The 17329-nt window shown below is 37.2% G+C and overlaps 1 protein-coding gene across 2 annotated transcripts in view; it reads right to left on the minus strand.

Annotated features, from left to right (window-relative positions):
* LOC149770726 (all-trans-retinol 13,14-reductase-like) overlaps positions 1–17329 on the minus strand; it is a 48848-nt gene that overhangs the window by 21087 nt on the left and 10432 nt on the right. For both annotated transcript variants that reach the window (XM_089949194.1, XM_089949193.1), the window contains exons 4-9: positions 6966–7079; positions 6226–6353; positions 5456–5660; positions 4022–4219; positions 2927–3046; positions 2427–2547 (exon numbers count right to left, since the gene is read on the minus strand). In XM_089949194.1, the coding sequence (XP_089805320.1) occupies positions 2427–2547; positions 2927–3046; positions 4022–4219; positions 5456–5660; positions 6226–6353; positions 6966–7079 (886 nt within the window). The remainder of the gene's footprint in view (positions 1–2426; positions 2548–2926; positions 3047–4021; positions 4220–5455; positions 5661–6225; positions 6354–6965; positions 7080–17329) is intronic.

Genomic DNA, 17329 nt, shown 5'->3' on the forward strand with positions numbered 1-17329 from the left:
AAATGCATTATATTGTCCTCTTGTCCACATCAATACTAACACCATCTAGTTCTGATCAATAATGTTATAAAGTATAGTTATCGTCGCAGCAACCAGTAGTGTATAAATGACAAAATTGTACGGACAGGACAGTGAAATGTTTGTTCCTACTTTACCGTTATCGCTCGTGAGCAAAAACTTATTACTGATTAACTAACCATTGATTTAAACATAAATTTTGTGTACGACCTCAACAATTTATCAGCAACACATCTCAGGCATTGAGTTTGAAAAATCTTTCATAGAACAGTATATTTGTTTGTATCATAAGATGTACATATTGTGGCGTTTGGTAGGGTTGGGGAGGGGTGTTCATATATATTATTTAAATTACCATAGAAGTCCCACCCCGGGCTCGATTTTGTAGGGAGTGAAATTAGTGATAGAGAGAGGTAAGGCTCCGAGCCCCCAGTCAGCAATGCCGACAGTTAAATTATTGAGACAACAAAAGGTGAAATTCAAAAGAATAATAATTTAATACAATTCAATATTCAAATGATAATAATTTTCCAATTACTCTTCTTCCTGTCGACCAAGTGATAGCCTATTGTATCCTTTGATTTATAGTGTGAGATCGCTTTTCCACCTGTCCTTCTTTTCTACTCATTTGTATCTCTCCTATCCCGCCAATTTTTTCTCTCCTTCCGACTTCCCTCTTAACGCCTCCTCATCGACTCATTTTCCTCCTCCTCCTTGACTCTGCTCTCCGACTAGCCTTCGATTCACAACCGACTTCTCCACTTGTCTCTATTCCATCTCTCTCCTAGAAACTCGGGTCTAAACCACAACGGAGGTCTGTCCCCATAAAGCTTCCTTTACGAAGCTTTGTCTTTCCTTTAAATTTCCTAAGTTTTCTCGCCAATTTACGAGTGGCTTTCCCGGAGTTATTGCTTTAACTTTCCAGCACGATATTTCACAATTACTGGAAGTTTCTCGTCTAAATTACTCAATTAAATTCGGGTTGAAATGATGACCACACCCTCTCTCAATTCCGACTGCATATCGATTCTACCCTGTTCTATTTAATTTAGCAGATAATGCTCCGGCTGTCTGTCAGTTTGGTGAGATTTACGACGCCAATAAGGGTCCTTTGTTCTTTAACAAAGCTTTCAACGTCCACGTGTGATTTTTGACATCCAACAAAGCTGGTTCTCGTAACAATTACAGGACCACCACAGCCGCGGCGTCTAACATATATACAAGGCTTCTAACCAATTCCTTTGTTCTTGACTTACGTAATCGCGGGCAGGCAACTTGACACATATAGTATACTTGATTGTGTCACAGAGTATTAACATTAGTGTACTTGTTTGCGTCATATAGTATGTCTATATAGTAGACTTGTTTGTGCCACACAGTATGTACATATAGTATACTTGTTTGTGTCATATAGTATATACGTATAGTTTACTTGCTTGTGTCATACAGCATGTACAAATAGTATACTTGTTTGTGTCATACAGTATGTACAAATAGCATACTTGTTTGAGTCATACAGTATGCACATATATTATATTTGTTTGTGTCACACAGAATGTACACATAGTATATTTGTTTGTATCATAATATGTACATAAAGTATACTTGTTTGTATCACACAGTATGTACACACAGTATACTTGTTTGTGTCATACAGTATGTACACTAAGTATACTTGTCTGTGACACACATTATATACACATAGCATGCTTGTTTGTGACACAGTATGTATACATAGTATACTTGTTTGTGTCATACATTATGTACATTTAATATACATGTTTGTGACACACAGTATGTACATATAGCATACTCGTTTCTATTACACAGTATGAGCATATAGTATACATGTTTGTATCATAATATGTACATATATTATACTTGTTTGTGTCACACAGTATGTATATACAGTATACTTGTTTGCGTCATATATTACTTACAAATATACTTGTTTGTGACACACAGTATGTACACATAGTATGCTTGTTTGTGACACACAGTATGTACATACAGTATACGTGTTTGTGTCATACAGTATGTACATATAGTATACTTGTTTGTGACACACAGTATGCACATATAGTATACTCGTTTCTGTTATGCAGTATGCACATAGAGTATACTTGTTTGTGTTACAGTAAGTACATGTAATCTCGTGAGCTCAGATGCACATTTATGCAATCATGGACGCAGACAGCTTGTGTAATTTTACGGACAGGAATCCATAATAAACTATTATTTTATAGTACGACTTCCTGTTGATATTATTGTGAATTTGAGGGTCGAAGATGGATATTCGTTACATCCTAAAGATGTGCTTGAAAGATTTTGTTGTGTCAAAGGCTCAGTATATTTTATAATTTGCTTCAGCCTAAAATTACCGATAGTAAGCATAAATTAGAGTTTACCTATGAAATGCCCAAGTATTGCCTGCCTTCAGGCCAAGCTCTTCTGTAGATCCATCCAGGCCAATGAACGTTGTTATATATGATATGCTACTGCCAACTTCTTCCACCAATGGATAATAAGCTAAACCAAAAGAATAGTATGGGATATATATATATATATATATATATATATATATATATATATATATATATATATATATATATATATATATACACTTAGCTTCGAAGTCTTTATAATTTTGAACAGCAATAGAACTAGTGATCAAGATTGTTTCAAAATTTATATCTTGAGAAATGACTTGCCTACTGTATAAGTAGTTTTAGGGAAGTCGCTAGTGGTTATTATTCATTTTACAGTTTCAGAACATCTTGGTCAGTGGATATATTTATATATTAGCATTTAAATGTCGTTGAAAAATGTAAGTATTTAGTCCTGCCTCTGCCCAGAAAACATTTTTTTATTTTAAAATGTTTGAATTTATGAAGAGAATTAAATTTACCTGATTTAGCAGCTATCTTCTTTGGAAGTAAATATTTAAATGTATTATGAACACCTGCATTGGATATGATACATTTCGCATGAATGTTTGTATCGCCGCTGCTCTTGTGGACTTTGACACCTAAAGTAAAGATAATGAAAAAGTGACAATGAGGCATTCATAAATATGAACAAATAAAATAAATATTTTTGTGGATAGATTTTATATAAGGACTGAATGCTGTTCGAGACAACTTGTTTATTCTTATTTATGCCACAAATATACGTAGCATTCAATTTGCTAAAGACCGTCTAAAAATAGCACAACTGGAACAATTCACCAGCAAGACTAAATACAGGTAGCAGATCTTCATAAATGAGGACTTTGACCCGCAATACCTAATACCCAATCTTCAAGCTAATTTGGTTGCTAATTTTCTTCTTGTAGATCTTGGAACTCGATTTTCAATAAGGACTATATTCCTAAAGCCACGAGAATGCAGTACTTCCAGTACTTTGATTCAAACAATTTTTGTGGATTTGTTGATGTTTTGGTTTAACGCCATTTCTCGGCGCATGATAGGCTAAACATGGCGGCCAGAGGAAGAACCCCGAAAACCCAGGTAAGCACCACAAACCACAATTCCTTCGTGTAGATTCGAGTCAGCAACGTTAGGTTCGGTATTCTCAAAACCTGCCGCGCACGAAACTCGAGTACATGCTCAAAGTAAAAGAAACAACAACAACTTCTGTAGGTTTGACAATAATAAAGTTATAGTGCTGAATCTTTGCGGATCTGTGTAAGTTTGGTTCTTCCATCAGCATACAAAATGATGGTACCGAAGCTGTACTCCAAGTATCATTTCCAAATTAGGATGTCGGGTCTGAGTTTGAGTTTCTTGTGTATAAGGGACAAAGTTTCACAACTAATCAAGGCCATTCAGTAATGCGGCACTAACACTTCAAAAACACAAATACATGGTGGTATAAACGCGGCACAAAGAGCTGTACAGTGTGTGAATTTTATAGTTGTCTATAAACAGAGGACTCAATTCAATATGCAAACAAGAATGGATATGAAAGTTAATGTTAGTAACTTTTACATTTCTCTACTCACCCACCGCTCTCCCTGCATCATCTATGAGTATTTCTGATACGGGACAGTCCACAAGCACTTTGCCTCCATATCGCTCAATAATGGGGATCATTTGAAAGGCAATCTCACTAGACCCTCCTAGAGGGTAGAATGCCCCTCCCATGTAATGATTTATTATTATGCCGTATTCTAAGATGCTCATTTGACTTGGTGGCACACCTGGAATTCATATATACAAGTATCCTTTACGACCATGTAAGTATGAAACATGATTGTGAAATGGCAAGGAAACATGAAAACCATTTCAAACTATTTCAAACATAGCAAAGTAAAATGTCCGATATACTATACAATAAAAAACAATTCTGCACACACCTACATTTTGGGGGCAAAACAAATTGTACCAGTCCGAACAAGCTCGTTATAAGTGTATTATGCTACAGTGTAATAAGGGTTTGATAGGAATATATCCCATTTAAGCAACACTACTCAACATTTTCTTTGACTGCTGATTTATTATCGATAATTATTTCAAGATTATCTAATGTAATAGTGATCAACCAAAATAACAAGTTATTGAGGTAATTATAAATAAATAAATAAAATAAATTTTTTTTAATTAATTACATTATTAATTTATTAATCAATAAAAACTGGCAAATTCGCGATCTAAGTTTTAGTAATACTGAAGTAAGTTAAAAACATTATCAAATGTAATAGTGCACAACCAAAATAACAAGATACTGAGGTAATTAATTATAAATAAATAAATAAATACATTTTTAATTAATTTTTAATTAATTAATTACATTATTAAATTATTAATTAATAAAAACTGGCAAATTCGCGATCTAAATTTTTGTAATACTGAAGTAATTTGAAAATATTTTCTGATGTAATAATACACATTCAAAATAATAAGTTATTGAAGTAATAAATAAATAAATAATTAACATTGTAATTAATTTATATTTAATTAATTACGTTATTAATTTATTAATCAATAAAAACTGGCATATTCGCGATCTAAGTTTTATTAATGCTGAAGTAATTTCAAAATATTTAATGTAATAGTACACAATCAAAATAACAAGTTACTGAAAAAAAAATTAATTAATTTTATAGAACTAATTACATTATTATTTTATTAGTTAATAAAACTGGGAAATTGGCGATCTACGGTTTTGTAATATTGAAGTAATTTGAAATAATTATCTAATGTAATAGTGCACAGTCAAAATACCAAGTTACTGAGTTTATTATAAATAAATAAAAATAAATAAGTTAATTAATTAATTTTTTTAAATTACCTAATTATTTTATTAATTTATTAATTAATAAAAACTGGCAAATTCACGAACTAAGTTTCTGTAATATTGAAATTATTTGAAAATAGGAAATGTAGGCAGTATGGAATCTCTTTATCAGCACAAGAGCAAATAATATTTACTGTACCAGAGTCTCCAAAGGCGTAAGCAAGAACAGCCTTTAGTTCTGTGTTGTCCGATATACTGTTCAGAAATTCCGTCACGCTAGTCTGTCTTTGTTTGTTGTATCTCGGAAAGATAAGTCCATGAATGCCGCTTCTTACGAGGAGCATAGTAAGAGACTCTGGAATTAGTTTCAGGGCCATAGTTCCCATAAAGGCCCATTTGTTTTCCTGAAGATACAGCATTGATTAGTTGATTGATTGGGTGCTTGTTTGGTTGTTTTTTGTATTTTGTTGTTGATGATGATGATGATGATGATTTGGCTTGGTTTGGTTTTACGGCAAAGCAACCCAAATAGGTTATTCAGTGCCGTTGAGTGCCGAGACAAATGGAATACTTGCCTTGACTGATAATACACCATGGTAGCTGACCCAGGATGGTGCGATTGTAGGATTTGAACCCGCGTCCTTTTATTCGTGATATGGTGGTTTTTTAATGAATAAACTGTTAATAAAACAACTTTAAAATTCTGAAATGTAATTAATCACAAAATTGCAGTTGGCATATTTCCAGGATTTTTAACATGCTAATTCCAATAGTATTGGTCACCCCAGCCCACCTCCATCAACACAATAATGAAACAGGTTATAAAATGGTACTTTTCTAATTTCTTTTTCTGATTTACTCACATATCATTTATTTTTTAAAGAAACGAAACGAATTATCTTTACGCATGGATTAAAATCTTGGAACTTGAAGAAGATGCCTGGCTTTGTAAAAGAAATATTAGCATACCTCCAGAAATTTGATATATTTGTCTATAGCTGCTTTTTCTTGTGGGAACATCTCCAGCAACTTCCTGAAATAATTACGTTTCCCAGCAACCATCGGGTAGCGCTTAGTGTATGAAGGAGAACCTACGGCTACCTATTTGCAAAAAAGAGAAGAATTTTCCAAATATGCCCCGATACAAGTTTCACGAAAATTCAAATAACAAAGGCACAAAATACAGACTATATTCTCCTGGTGATTGCACATACTCTGTATTTGATTTCGTACACGACAATACTGTTGATAATACTGTGATTTTTTTCCAGCGTTATATACAGTGGAAAGAATACAGACATTTCAAAACATGTGCACATTTAGGTGTCAATTAAAAATTGGTACCAAGAAAGAAGAATGAAAGAAAAGACGTCTTTCTTAAGAAATCGAGGTGTACGGGGTAATTTAAGAATATATATATATATATATATATATATATATATATATATATATATATATATATATATATATATATATATATGCAGACGGTAATAGTACCTGTATTTGATTTTAGTGAAAATATTTTTTAAAAATTCAAATTCATGTACCCATGAGACTTTTTAGGAAGGCACTGTTTTGTAATATACTGTAAAATTATTTGCATCATGAGAAAAATAAATTGCGTTCTGCCTTCCAACAGTTAAAATCAGTTGATTGCAAGTTCTCCAGTCGTACTTTTTTCAGCTGAATAATAAGAGGTCTCTTATGACCTACCGTGTCATAGGCTTCGTCCATGGGAATCCAGACGACTTGACCCTCCGTGACTTGGTCTATCAATATTCTGGGGTCCTCGCCGTCTCCCATCTCCCCGACATAGTGAATTCCTGCAGTATGGGAACAGTTTGTTATAAAGGCCTTATACAGAGATAACTCAGTACAATTGCACGGTACTCAAGCCCACTGAATAATTGCTTGAAATAATTGTTCAGAGAAATATTGCACCCAGCTACTATTACATGTGTACGCCGACGTATTTTCATAAAGATGTTGATATTGTCTGTGCGCATGCCTATGGTCATTCAAGTGATGCGAAACCTTGCGAGGTTTCAATTGAGGGGACATGCAAGTCAACTACGTCATAGAATTGTAAGAACAATGACATTTTGCAACGTCTTAACCTTATGTTTTAAACAGTAACGCTTTTTACTTCGTGTGAAAATATAAATAATATTATAACTCCTCAAAAAGAAAGATATCACAGATAAACACTTTTCGATTTATCGAATGAATTTAAACCCGAAATGGCAAGTGTTTGTCATATGAGAATTGTGAAAGTTCTAATTCATTTATGTTGATCTGCTCATATTAATGCGAGTATAGTACGTTTTTTATTTGATCTTATAACATTAAAATCTTGTACATTCATTTATTTGTCATCTTGTTTATTATCATTCGTTTGTAAATTAAGATATTTCGTAATTCCCATAATTGTCTCTCTCTTCGCACATTTATTTATTTCATGTTCATTTCCAGAAAGTCGGACTCGAAACCCCAAAGGCGGGCGAGCCCAAGTCGGCTGCCTCGCTATATCCCTGGGGGAAGTCACGTAGATTCCTTATCCTCGGCATCATATAGCTAATAACGTATTAAAAGTACCATTAAAACTAGGAAAAAAAATCATTCTCTGATTCATTAACTCTTTCTTAATCTATTCTTGTACTTATTCACTTCTCTACATCTACTGTTTTTTTTTTTTCGTTGTTTGTTCATATATTACCTTTAATTATAAGACTGGCATGCGAAATCGCCTGAAAAGTCTTAAAGCACAGTTCGAAAAATTGCTATAGATTTTTTGTGTGCTAAAAGTATGCGTATAGAATCTCTCTCTCTCTCTCTCTCTCTCTCTCTCTCTCCACCCCAATTTTCAATGTTTATCCCGAACAACCATTAAATTTCGTCAGTGAGAAAACACTTTAAAAGATTCTCAAATTTGTTATTTTCTCAAGCCGAAAATCTCTTTACAGAGCTAAAGATAATTTCTTGAGTAGAATTTTATATTTTTCTGGCGTTGGTAAAGAACGCGTAGAAGGTCATGTAATGGTTTGACAAATTCGTTATAACGCTTGAGTTTAAATTTAGGAACTAATTTATTTTTTGCTCTCCATGAAGATTCTTAATTTAATGTAATTTTTGGTCAACTGACTTCTAAAGCGTTTCTTATAAGAGCTTGGAATGTAATATTGTCAAACTTACTTCGCGCCACGTTTGCTCAGCCCAGGTCGTAAGTCATGTATAAGCCAAGAGGAAAGACGGAAGTGCGACTAGCACAGCAGTCGAAGTCGACAAGTCTAGTCGGTATAGAGAGTCGAGGGGAGGATGAAAAGGAGTCGAGGAGGAGAAAGTGAAGGAGGAGGAGTATCGATGTGTCGGTGGAGAGAAGTAATTTGGAGAAAATCGGAGGAAGAGGAGACGAAATAGGAGGAATAAAAGAAGAATACACAGACGAGTAGAATACATGGGTATGTGGAAAGCTATCTCACACTACTAATCTAATAATGCAATAGGCTTCCACAGGGTTGAGCGGAAGGAGAGTACTTGTGAAATTTAATCGTTTGATTATTCAACTGTCATCAAATTGTTATTCGTTGAATTTCACATTTGTGTGTATTCAATCATTTAACCGTCGGCATTGCTGACTGTGTGATCGGAGCTTTACATCTATCTTTCACTAATTTAACTTCCAACCAAAATCGATCCTGGTTGGGACTTCTATAAAATATTAAAATAAAATATTGGAAGCACCCCACCCCACACCTACAAAAGTGACGGCATAACAAACCGTCACGTCACAGTGGACGGCTTCATGTGGGATCTGAATAAGACATAAATATTATATTTACGACCTAAAGTTCTATTTGGTAGGCGTTATAAGTGAACAGTTGTGATATATTTTCCATTATGTGTATTCGAATTTTTATGATTTTTCAGCTTGTGTATGTTATATTTTGATATTTGCATGCTTGGTAGATTTCAGTTACTTGCAGTAATTATGAAGCAAATATCGGGCAAAATATTTTACGTGAGCGAAGTTAGTTATTGTCAAAAGGTAAGTATTGGGTTAGGTACGAGGGAGATCGCCTAGCAGCGTTCATTGAGGACAGAATCAAAGAATGGAGGGCCGAAAAATCAAAAGAAAGAGAGCTCGCTCATGCTCTCAAAATGGAGAAATTAAGGGTAGAAGCTAGGACCACCGAGAGAGACGACTCCAGTACGAGTTATGGAGGAAGCGTACGACCGAATATCGACCACTGAATAGTACAGATAAGTATGCCACGGTTCAATAACATTGATGAGTCCATTGACAATTTCCTCGTGCAATTTGAAAAACTCGCGTGCGTTCATAAAATTTCCGAGCAAAATTTCCACTGGGCAATTATCGTCTCAGTCGTTTTACAAGGTGGAGATCGCGAAGTTTGCCATAACTTATCCACAGAACTACAACGCGCTTAAGAAGGCCCTTCTTTGGCATTATCGGCTAACCACTGAAACGTACCGAAAACATTTTTGGGACTCGACGAAATAGACAAGGGAAACGAACTCTAAATTCCCCACCCGTGTTTGAGGGCTATTTGAGAAGTGGATAAAGATGGCAGAAGTCGAACGATCGTCTGACGGGCTACGTGAGGTTATACTCAAGGAGCATGATCTGAGTACTTACCGTCGCCAGTTGACATTATTCCTAGCGGAGAGAGAGCAGCGGACTCTTGAAGAGATCGTCATCGTGGCGGAAAGATACGAGCAGGCTCAATCGAAGAGTGGAGGTTCCGGTGGTACGGATCGACCTCAACTCACTGCGTCGCGCCCTGTGGTTGAAGCAGAGCTGGCTGCCCGTAACCGTCGGGAAGGCCGGAGGGGGAATTACAGGTGACGATGCCACCCACAGACCAGGACAGGCCTCATCCACAAAAACGAGCCTTACAGGACAGTGTGCTGCTTTGGTTGACACCCAGCTAAGTTAATGGCAGACTGAATGAATTATTTTTAAACATAAGTGTGTGTTGGGTGTCTTCCCACTCGTGTACAGCCTTACATTCATGTCGCTATGGTCTATGAAGCTATGACCCAGACCTGACAGCTTAATTAAATAGTGCTATCTTTGCACAGTAATGCCTGGGAAATGAGACTCACATTCCTTCCCCCAGGAACAATTTAACAGTCCGTTTCGGATATTAACCAGACGCGCATGCCCTATGGCTGAGAGCGTCTATAATGCAAATAGTCATTCAGTCAGTGAGTCTGACCATTCATTATTGACTCATCCTCCTTCGAAGATGTGTTCAAGCTAAAAGAAGCTTACGTGAATTTACATCGTGTCAGGCAAAGCCTGATATTGAAGCTTGAAGAGATAGAGAATGTCAGAATGTTGAAAGTGACCGAAGACCTGATAGAAGCTCTCTTTAGAGAGGAAATCAAGAAAGAAAAGGAAGAATGGACGGAGAAGTACAGACTTCAGAAGCAGAGAGATGAGCAGCAGCTGCAGCAACACGAACCAGACAGAGGTTTTGTGGACTGTCTTGTCGACACATAAGAGTTCTCCTTCTCATTCCGAAGAACCAAACCCTATCCTGTTGGAAATCCTGCCGCCAGACGGAGACGCAATCTTAGACGATAAAGGATTGTCATAACTCAATGTCCACAAAAAGAAAATACTCTTGAAAAAAAGATATTAATTCAATTGTCAATTATATGTTAGTAAGGTTTTTAAGACAATAGAAGTGTGACTATAAGCACTTCCTTGTCAAAACAATAGTGTTTGTGTTTGTGTTTGTAGTTAATGATTGTAATTATAAAGTAAACGGGTGTTTATTTTAGTTCCGCGCGTTCCATGCGATGGATGGTAATGTGGGTCTTGTACGTTTTGGGATCAGGGGATATTTTCCTTCACGTCCCCGCTTCACAAATATAAAGGAAGCGCTCGTTAGTCTGGCTACCCATTGTCAACGAGACAACTAAAAGATGAGCAGGATAAGCAAATTGCTTCAACTCCAAATGCACCTGGAGTATGCCAGACGTTTATTGGATGAGTTGGCTACAGAGGCCATAACCGAACAAGGCAGGGTAGAAGAGGAGGAAGAGGAGAAAAAAAGGACGGAATCCTGCCTCATCTCATGCTAAGACCGCTGTGTGAGGTCAAGCCTGATTTGAGAACTCCTCCACAGACAGTATCAGCACCACAGCCACAGCCTCTGTCATCAGTATGAAGACAAGTGGCTCGCCAGACTGAAAATTGGGAAGAGGGAAAAGGAGGCCACGGCATCCATGCGTGTGGCATAGGAGAAGAGAGAGTGAAGTCTTCACTATCGCTAAAAGTGAAGACTGGGAGAATGAAGCCAGTCACCACCACCCCCACCCCCTGCGTTACCAGCCACACGCATCAATTGGGAGCGGGATTTGAGCCGGAGATGTGTCTGTGATGCCAGACCCGGGAGATGTAACCATTAGCCAGGCGTATTTGAAGTTAAAAAAAAACAGCCCTTCTCAGGGCTACCCCAATACTCTAGAAAAGAGAGTATTCGAATTTCAGTGAACATAGAGTAGTGTGATTATAAACACTCACTTCATTACTGATGTGATTGTGTGACTGCGTGTGTGTGTTTCCATGAGCTCGTGTCCGTTTGTGTGGATAGAAAAATGTATGTTTGTATAAGTGAGCATAAGTTTGTGTGGATAGTAGATTTGGGGGTTTGTTTTTCTTCTTCCCGTTTGTGGATAGTATATTTTATTTCCTTCCCGTGTGTAAATAGTAGATTTTTTGGTTTGTTTTTTCTCCATTTTGGTTTTGGTTTTTCTCTTCCCGTGTGTGGATAGTATATTGTTGTTTTGATTGTTTTTTTCTCTTTCCCGTCTGTGGATAGTATATTTAGTTTTGTTTTTTCTCCTTACCGTGTGTGGATATTATATTTTGGTCTTGTTTCTCTCCTTCCGGTGTGTGGATAGTGTATTTTTTTTTTCTTATCTTTCCCGTGTGTGGATAGTAGATTTTGGGGTTTGAAAGCGTTCGCGTACGTTTGTGTGGATAGTTAATATTGTTGTTTTTTATTTCTCCATCCCGTGTGTGGATAGTATATATTGTAGTTTCTTTGATAGTATATATTTTTGTGTTTATATGCGTTCGCGTACGTTTGTGTGGATAGTACATAAGGGGTTTGTTTTTACACTTTTGTCATGATGTAGATAGTAGACAATATGTGAAGTGAGTGCAACTGATGTTTTCCTTAACGTCCGTGCTTGAAAAATAAAGTCAAAAGCGTTCGTCGTTCGCGCCTAAATAGGGCCATATTTCACAAAAATATTATAAACTTCCTCACCGAGATTGAGATAAAAGGGGGGATTTAAACAAAAGATCAATTTAATGAAACGATACAGCTGGTCATTTCACTACCGACGCCCCTCCTGGTGTAACTAGGTGGGGAATTGGGTGCGTGGGTAGCATACAGTTTACCACCCAAGTAGGGGTGTACCGCCAAGCGCAGGCTAATGCGGCACCTGCATCTGTCACCAACTGCAACACCCTGGGCTATCCGGGTGTATGACCCGCTAAACAATAAATAAATATCATTAAATTAATTACAACTAGGAGATAGGCTAACAAACTAAATGTAAGGAACGATAAGATCAGATGTCTTTGCCACGTCTTAGCGACCCGTGTACTCGGCAAAGATCTGTCTTATCAAAATAGTTTTAGCCTGAATAGATTTAGCCTGAAAATAAAGTAATAACACATAAATAGCTCTATCAACATGCTAGGAAAATAATCAAAATAAAAGATGTGCAACTCATCATGACTAGTAGAGGGGCTAACAAACTTAAAATTAGGGAATAAATAAGACCAGATGTATTTGACACGTCTTAGCGACCCGAGTATTCGGCAAAGATATGTCTTAATCAAAAGGTCTTAGCCTGAAAATAAAATAACAGCCTACTAATAGCTTCATCCATAAACTAGGAAAATGAATCAAACATCAAATAGATCAGCAAGTACCTAGCCCAACATTAAGCTCACACATACTAAACAATATACTTTATACCAAAAAAATATAAAACTACAGTATCTTAACCAAACCAATACAGCTGGTCACTACACCACCAGACGCCCCTCTTGGTGTGACTGGGTGGGGAATTAGGTGCGGCAGTAGCATACGGTTTACCGCCCAAATAGGGATGTGTACCGCCAAGCGCGGGCTGATGCTGAACCTGCACCTACCACCCACGGCAGCACCCTGGGTCATCCGGATGTATGACCAGATAAACAATCCAATAACCCTTAACCAGATGTTAAAAAAAATCTTTTAATCACTAGGGCACCAAAATCCTAAATCATTATATTAAGGACACTAACATCTTTCGTACCGCAAGGTGACCGTAAATTATCTGTAGTACAACAAAACGCAACTGCACTAAGGCACAGCATCTCTTCGAGGCATTTAAACAATTAGAACACCTAGATAAGACCCCAAAAACTTGAATATATAAGGTGGTATAAAATGCCCAAGAACTTAAGGCCCCGCTGAACAAGGCGGCAAAGTCTAACAAAATAAGAAAATTTATTATGACCCCAAAATAATGCCTATAAGGTGGTCCAAACCCAAAGGACCATCTGACCCGGCTGCACAAAGAGGCAACCAAATAACTAGCGAAACTAGTTAGGACCCTAAACTTAAGAATATATGAGATGGTCCAAACCCCAAGGACCATCAGTTCCAGCTGCACAAAGTAGTGCACCAATAACCCTAGGAAAGCTTCATTAAACCAACATAAAAGGGTGAACCACAACCAAGAATCAACCCACCCAAATCAGACACAATAAAGTTTAAATAACCCTACAGACTTTCAATATACGGTCACTGGTGCGGTAGTATCTTTAATAAAAACGGCACAGAATATTATCTCCAAAAATCTGTCAAGACGACAATTCATGAACGTTTTGGCAAGGTAGGCACAATTTATACCCTGGATTAACCAAGGTGCCTTCTTAGTGCGTGGGCTCCTTCCTGACCGAACATTCCTCCTCGCCATTGCCGGACATTAGATTAATACACGTGCATAGCACATATTAAATACATGAAGGGAGAGGCCCTTTTTCCTCTCTTCATGAACAATTAACCCTACACATGGGAATAAAAACGAAGGTGTCCCGATGTGACGTCATAATGGCGACTAATCACTACTGGCGTCACATACTGCTTGATCGACACCTAACGCAGCTAATACAGACTGAATTGCTGCCTTTAACTCGAGTGTGTGCTGGGTCTATCCCCACTCCAGTATAGCCTTACATTCAGGTCGCTAGGGTCTACGAAGCCAGTCATATTGACCCAAGACCTGACGGCTCAATTAAATAGTGTCTTTGATGCACAATAATATCAGTGGGATGAGGTTCTAATTCCTCCCCTCTGGATCAATTAAATAATCCGCTTATTGACATTAACCAGACGTACATGCCCGTATGGGCGCAAACGTCTATAATGTAAATGATAATGATGATGATCGTTCGCGTAATTCAACATTGAATAAACGACGATGGCAACTTGAAATGCAGTTGGTACTGGATGATAGATGGAGCCTATGTGGTGGAAAGGCTTGCAGATGAATGGAAGTTTCAAGGTAGACAGAGCTTTTTTGACCAGTCTGAAAGTAGCCAGGGATCTAGCACAAGGCATGATAGAGGAGAAAGTGGAGAAATCAAGAGGCTTCATTAAACCTCCGTATGTGAGAGTGGGAACCTTGAAGGAGGCACTTGCTAATGTTATCAAAGGCAGATGCTTTTTAGAAGATATATTGAATTTGACAGAGTGGCCATTTGTGAAGTGGGGGCTAAACCAACTAAAGAAAGCTGAAGAAATTATGAGAAAGGTAATGAAAGAGGAGGTGAAGAAGTTTAAAGATAACTGGGCAAAGGAGAGAAAGGAAAAAGACAACAGAAAGATAAAAGAGGAGTTTCAAAGCCTGAATAAAAACTGGATGAAGGTGCAAGAGAAATTTAGATCTATGGGACATCCTGACTTGATGCCAGAAAAGGAAAAGAAGAAGAAAGGAAACATTGAAAAAGTTGGGAAATGGTGAAAGAACTGGAGAAAATATAAGAAGAACCCAAAGGCCCTTTTCAGGGCCACTCATATGCCTCGAAAAGTTTGCTTTCATTTCTAAATTTTGTTTTAGTCTGTTGTATAGCTGTTTGTGTGATAGATTAATGTTCATCCATCTATGATTGTATACTGTATGTTGTATGTGTTAAATATGTCTATGTCCCACCAGTCCCGTTCCCGCCAAGTGTTCTATGTTTTTTAGCCTTGTTTGGTCCGATTGAGGTCAGCCCCTTGCTACATTTTTACCAATCTTCAGTACCGTTACGTCACCTCGCCTGTTCCATTCATATTGTCTCTATACAGTCCCAATACTTTTTTGTCCATCTATAGTTCCACCCATGTTAAAATTCCCCATTTTAAATTCCCATTGTCCCAAAACTTTCCCACGACCTTTTTGACTAGGATTTCCATTGTCCCTAAAGTATCCCCTATTACTACTGATACCTAAATAAAGTCTATATGAGAATAATACAACTTGCTGAATTACCATGCGAGTCTCTTCTCATACTGATAGACCGCACCATTGGTCTAGTGGTTAGAACGTCCGTCTCGGATGCGGGAGCTCGCGGGTTCGAACCCCGACCGAGTCATACCAAAGACTTACAAAATTGGTACTAACAGCTGCCTCGCTAGAGCTTAGTGTTAGGACTGGTAGGCCTGGTGTCAGGATAATGTGACTGAGTGGGACATCATGCTACATATATGCGGCGGGATGTCCCAGTGCTTAAAAAGGAGAAAAACACTTCACGTTTTCTTATGTCTTATTGGTATTAGTAAAACTGCTAGGATACATTACTTAAGGCGCTTGTGATATAATAGTTATTAAGATTTCATTTAAAGTTCACAACCATGTTTGAACCAACAGCGGAAAGAGACGAACCCAGTTTTAACCTTGGAAAAAGGGCGGAGAATTTATTATTTTCAAGGATAGTTCTCTAAAAGACACCCATAATGAAATTGACCGCCATTTTTTCTGAACAGTGGAAGAAATACTGGACCGTCAAGGACATAAAATATGTGTTAATCAAATCAAATGGTGTCTACGATTGAATCATTTAATGATGGAGCGATCCGTTTGGTTAATGATGTGTCAAATCCGCGTGTCGCTTGTTGACTGGTGGCAAAAGAATAACTGTTTAGGCATAATAATCCATCATTTAGGCACTGAAAAATATAACTATTTTGTCACTGAATGTCACTATTAATTATCACAGAATATTACGATCTACAGTTGTTACCAAAAGTCACTAAGTATCGCTAGGTTGAGTCAGGAAAAGGGCAAATCAGCTGAATTATGTATAAGAGTTACAAAGGTTAGATATTAATTGAAAAAGGCTACTTTGCGTTTCCTTCGAATCGTTGGGGATCTCCCTTCGACGCGATTGTCGTCGTTACACAACCGGAATTCAGTCGGAAATAGTGAGGAACATAGAGACCGATTAGTTCCGATTCCAATAATAATTTTTGTTTTTTGTTTGCTTCATAAACACAGTAAGTTTAAACACTAAACATTCATAAATTTTGTTTTGCTTTTAAGAAAAAGGTGCAGTCGAAACAGTTAGCCTATTCTTCCCTTGCCCTCCCTTGTCGGTGTAGTTATTCTGAGGAGTTCTCATTTATTTATGTTTATGCTAGTGGTGAAACGAGATACTGGAATATTGCAGTTTGCTGTTCTAGCAATTCATACCGCAATACAATTTTCTGTATCGCGATTTTTTCAATGTCTTACTTTCATCTTGCAAATTCAAGTGTTCCTCGCAGTGTTTCCAATTTAATTAAAAAACCATATTTTCGTTTTCTCCCAGATACACGCTTACCACGAGATTGCAAGAGAATGTAAAATGCGATGCACGGGACCGTTATTCGGTATTCGGGCAAAGTTTAATGGGGATAGGTGGCAGTCAAGCAAAAGGGATTATTTTTATTAACACTAATAATTTATAAACTTCATTTTGCCTTGTATGTGTATGTCTTGTTCCTAATGACCT

This window comes from Sinohyriopsis cumingii, unplaced genomic scaffold (assembly GCF_028554795.1).
Source record: "Sinohyriopsis cumingii isolate HCF-2022 unplaced genomic scaffold, ASM2855479v2 utg002447l, whole genome shotgun sequence".
NCBI classification, from domain to species: domain Eukaryota; kingdom Metazoa; phylum Mollusca; class Bivalvia; order Unionida; family Unionidae; genus Sinohyriopsis; species Sinohyriopsis cumingii.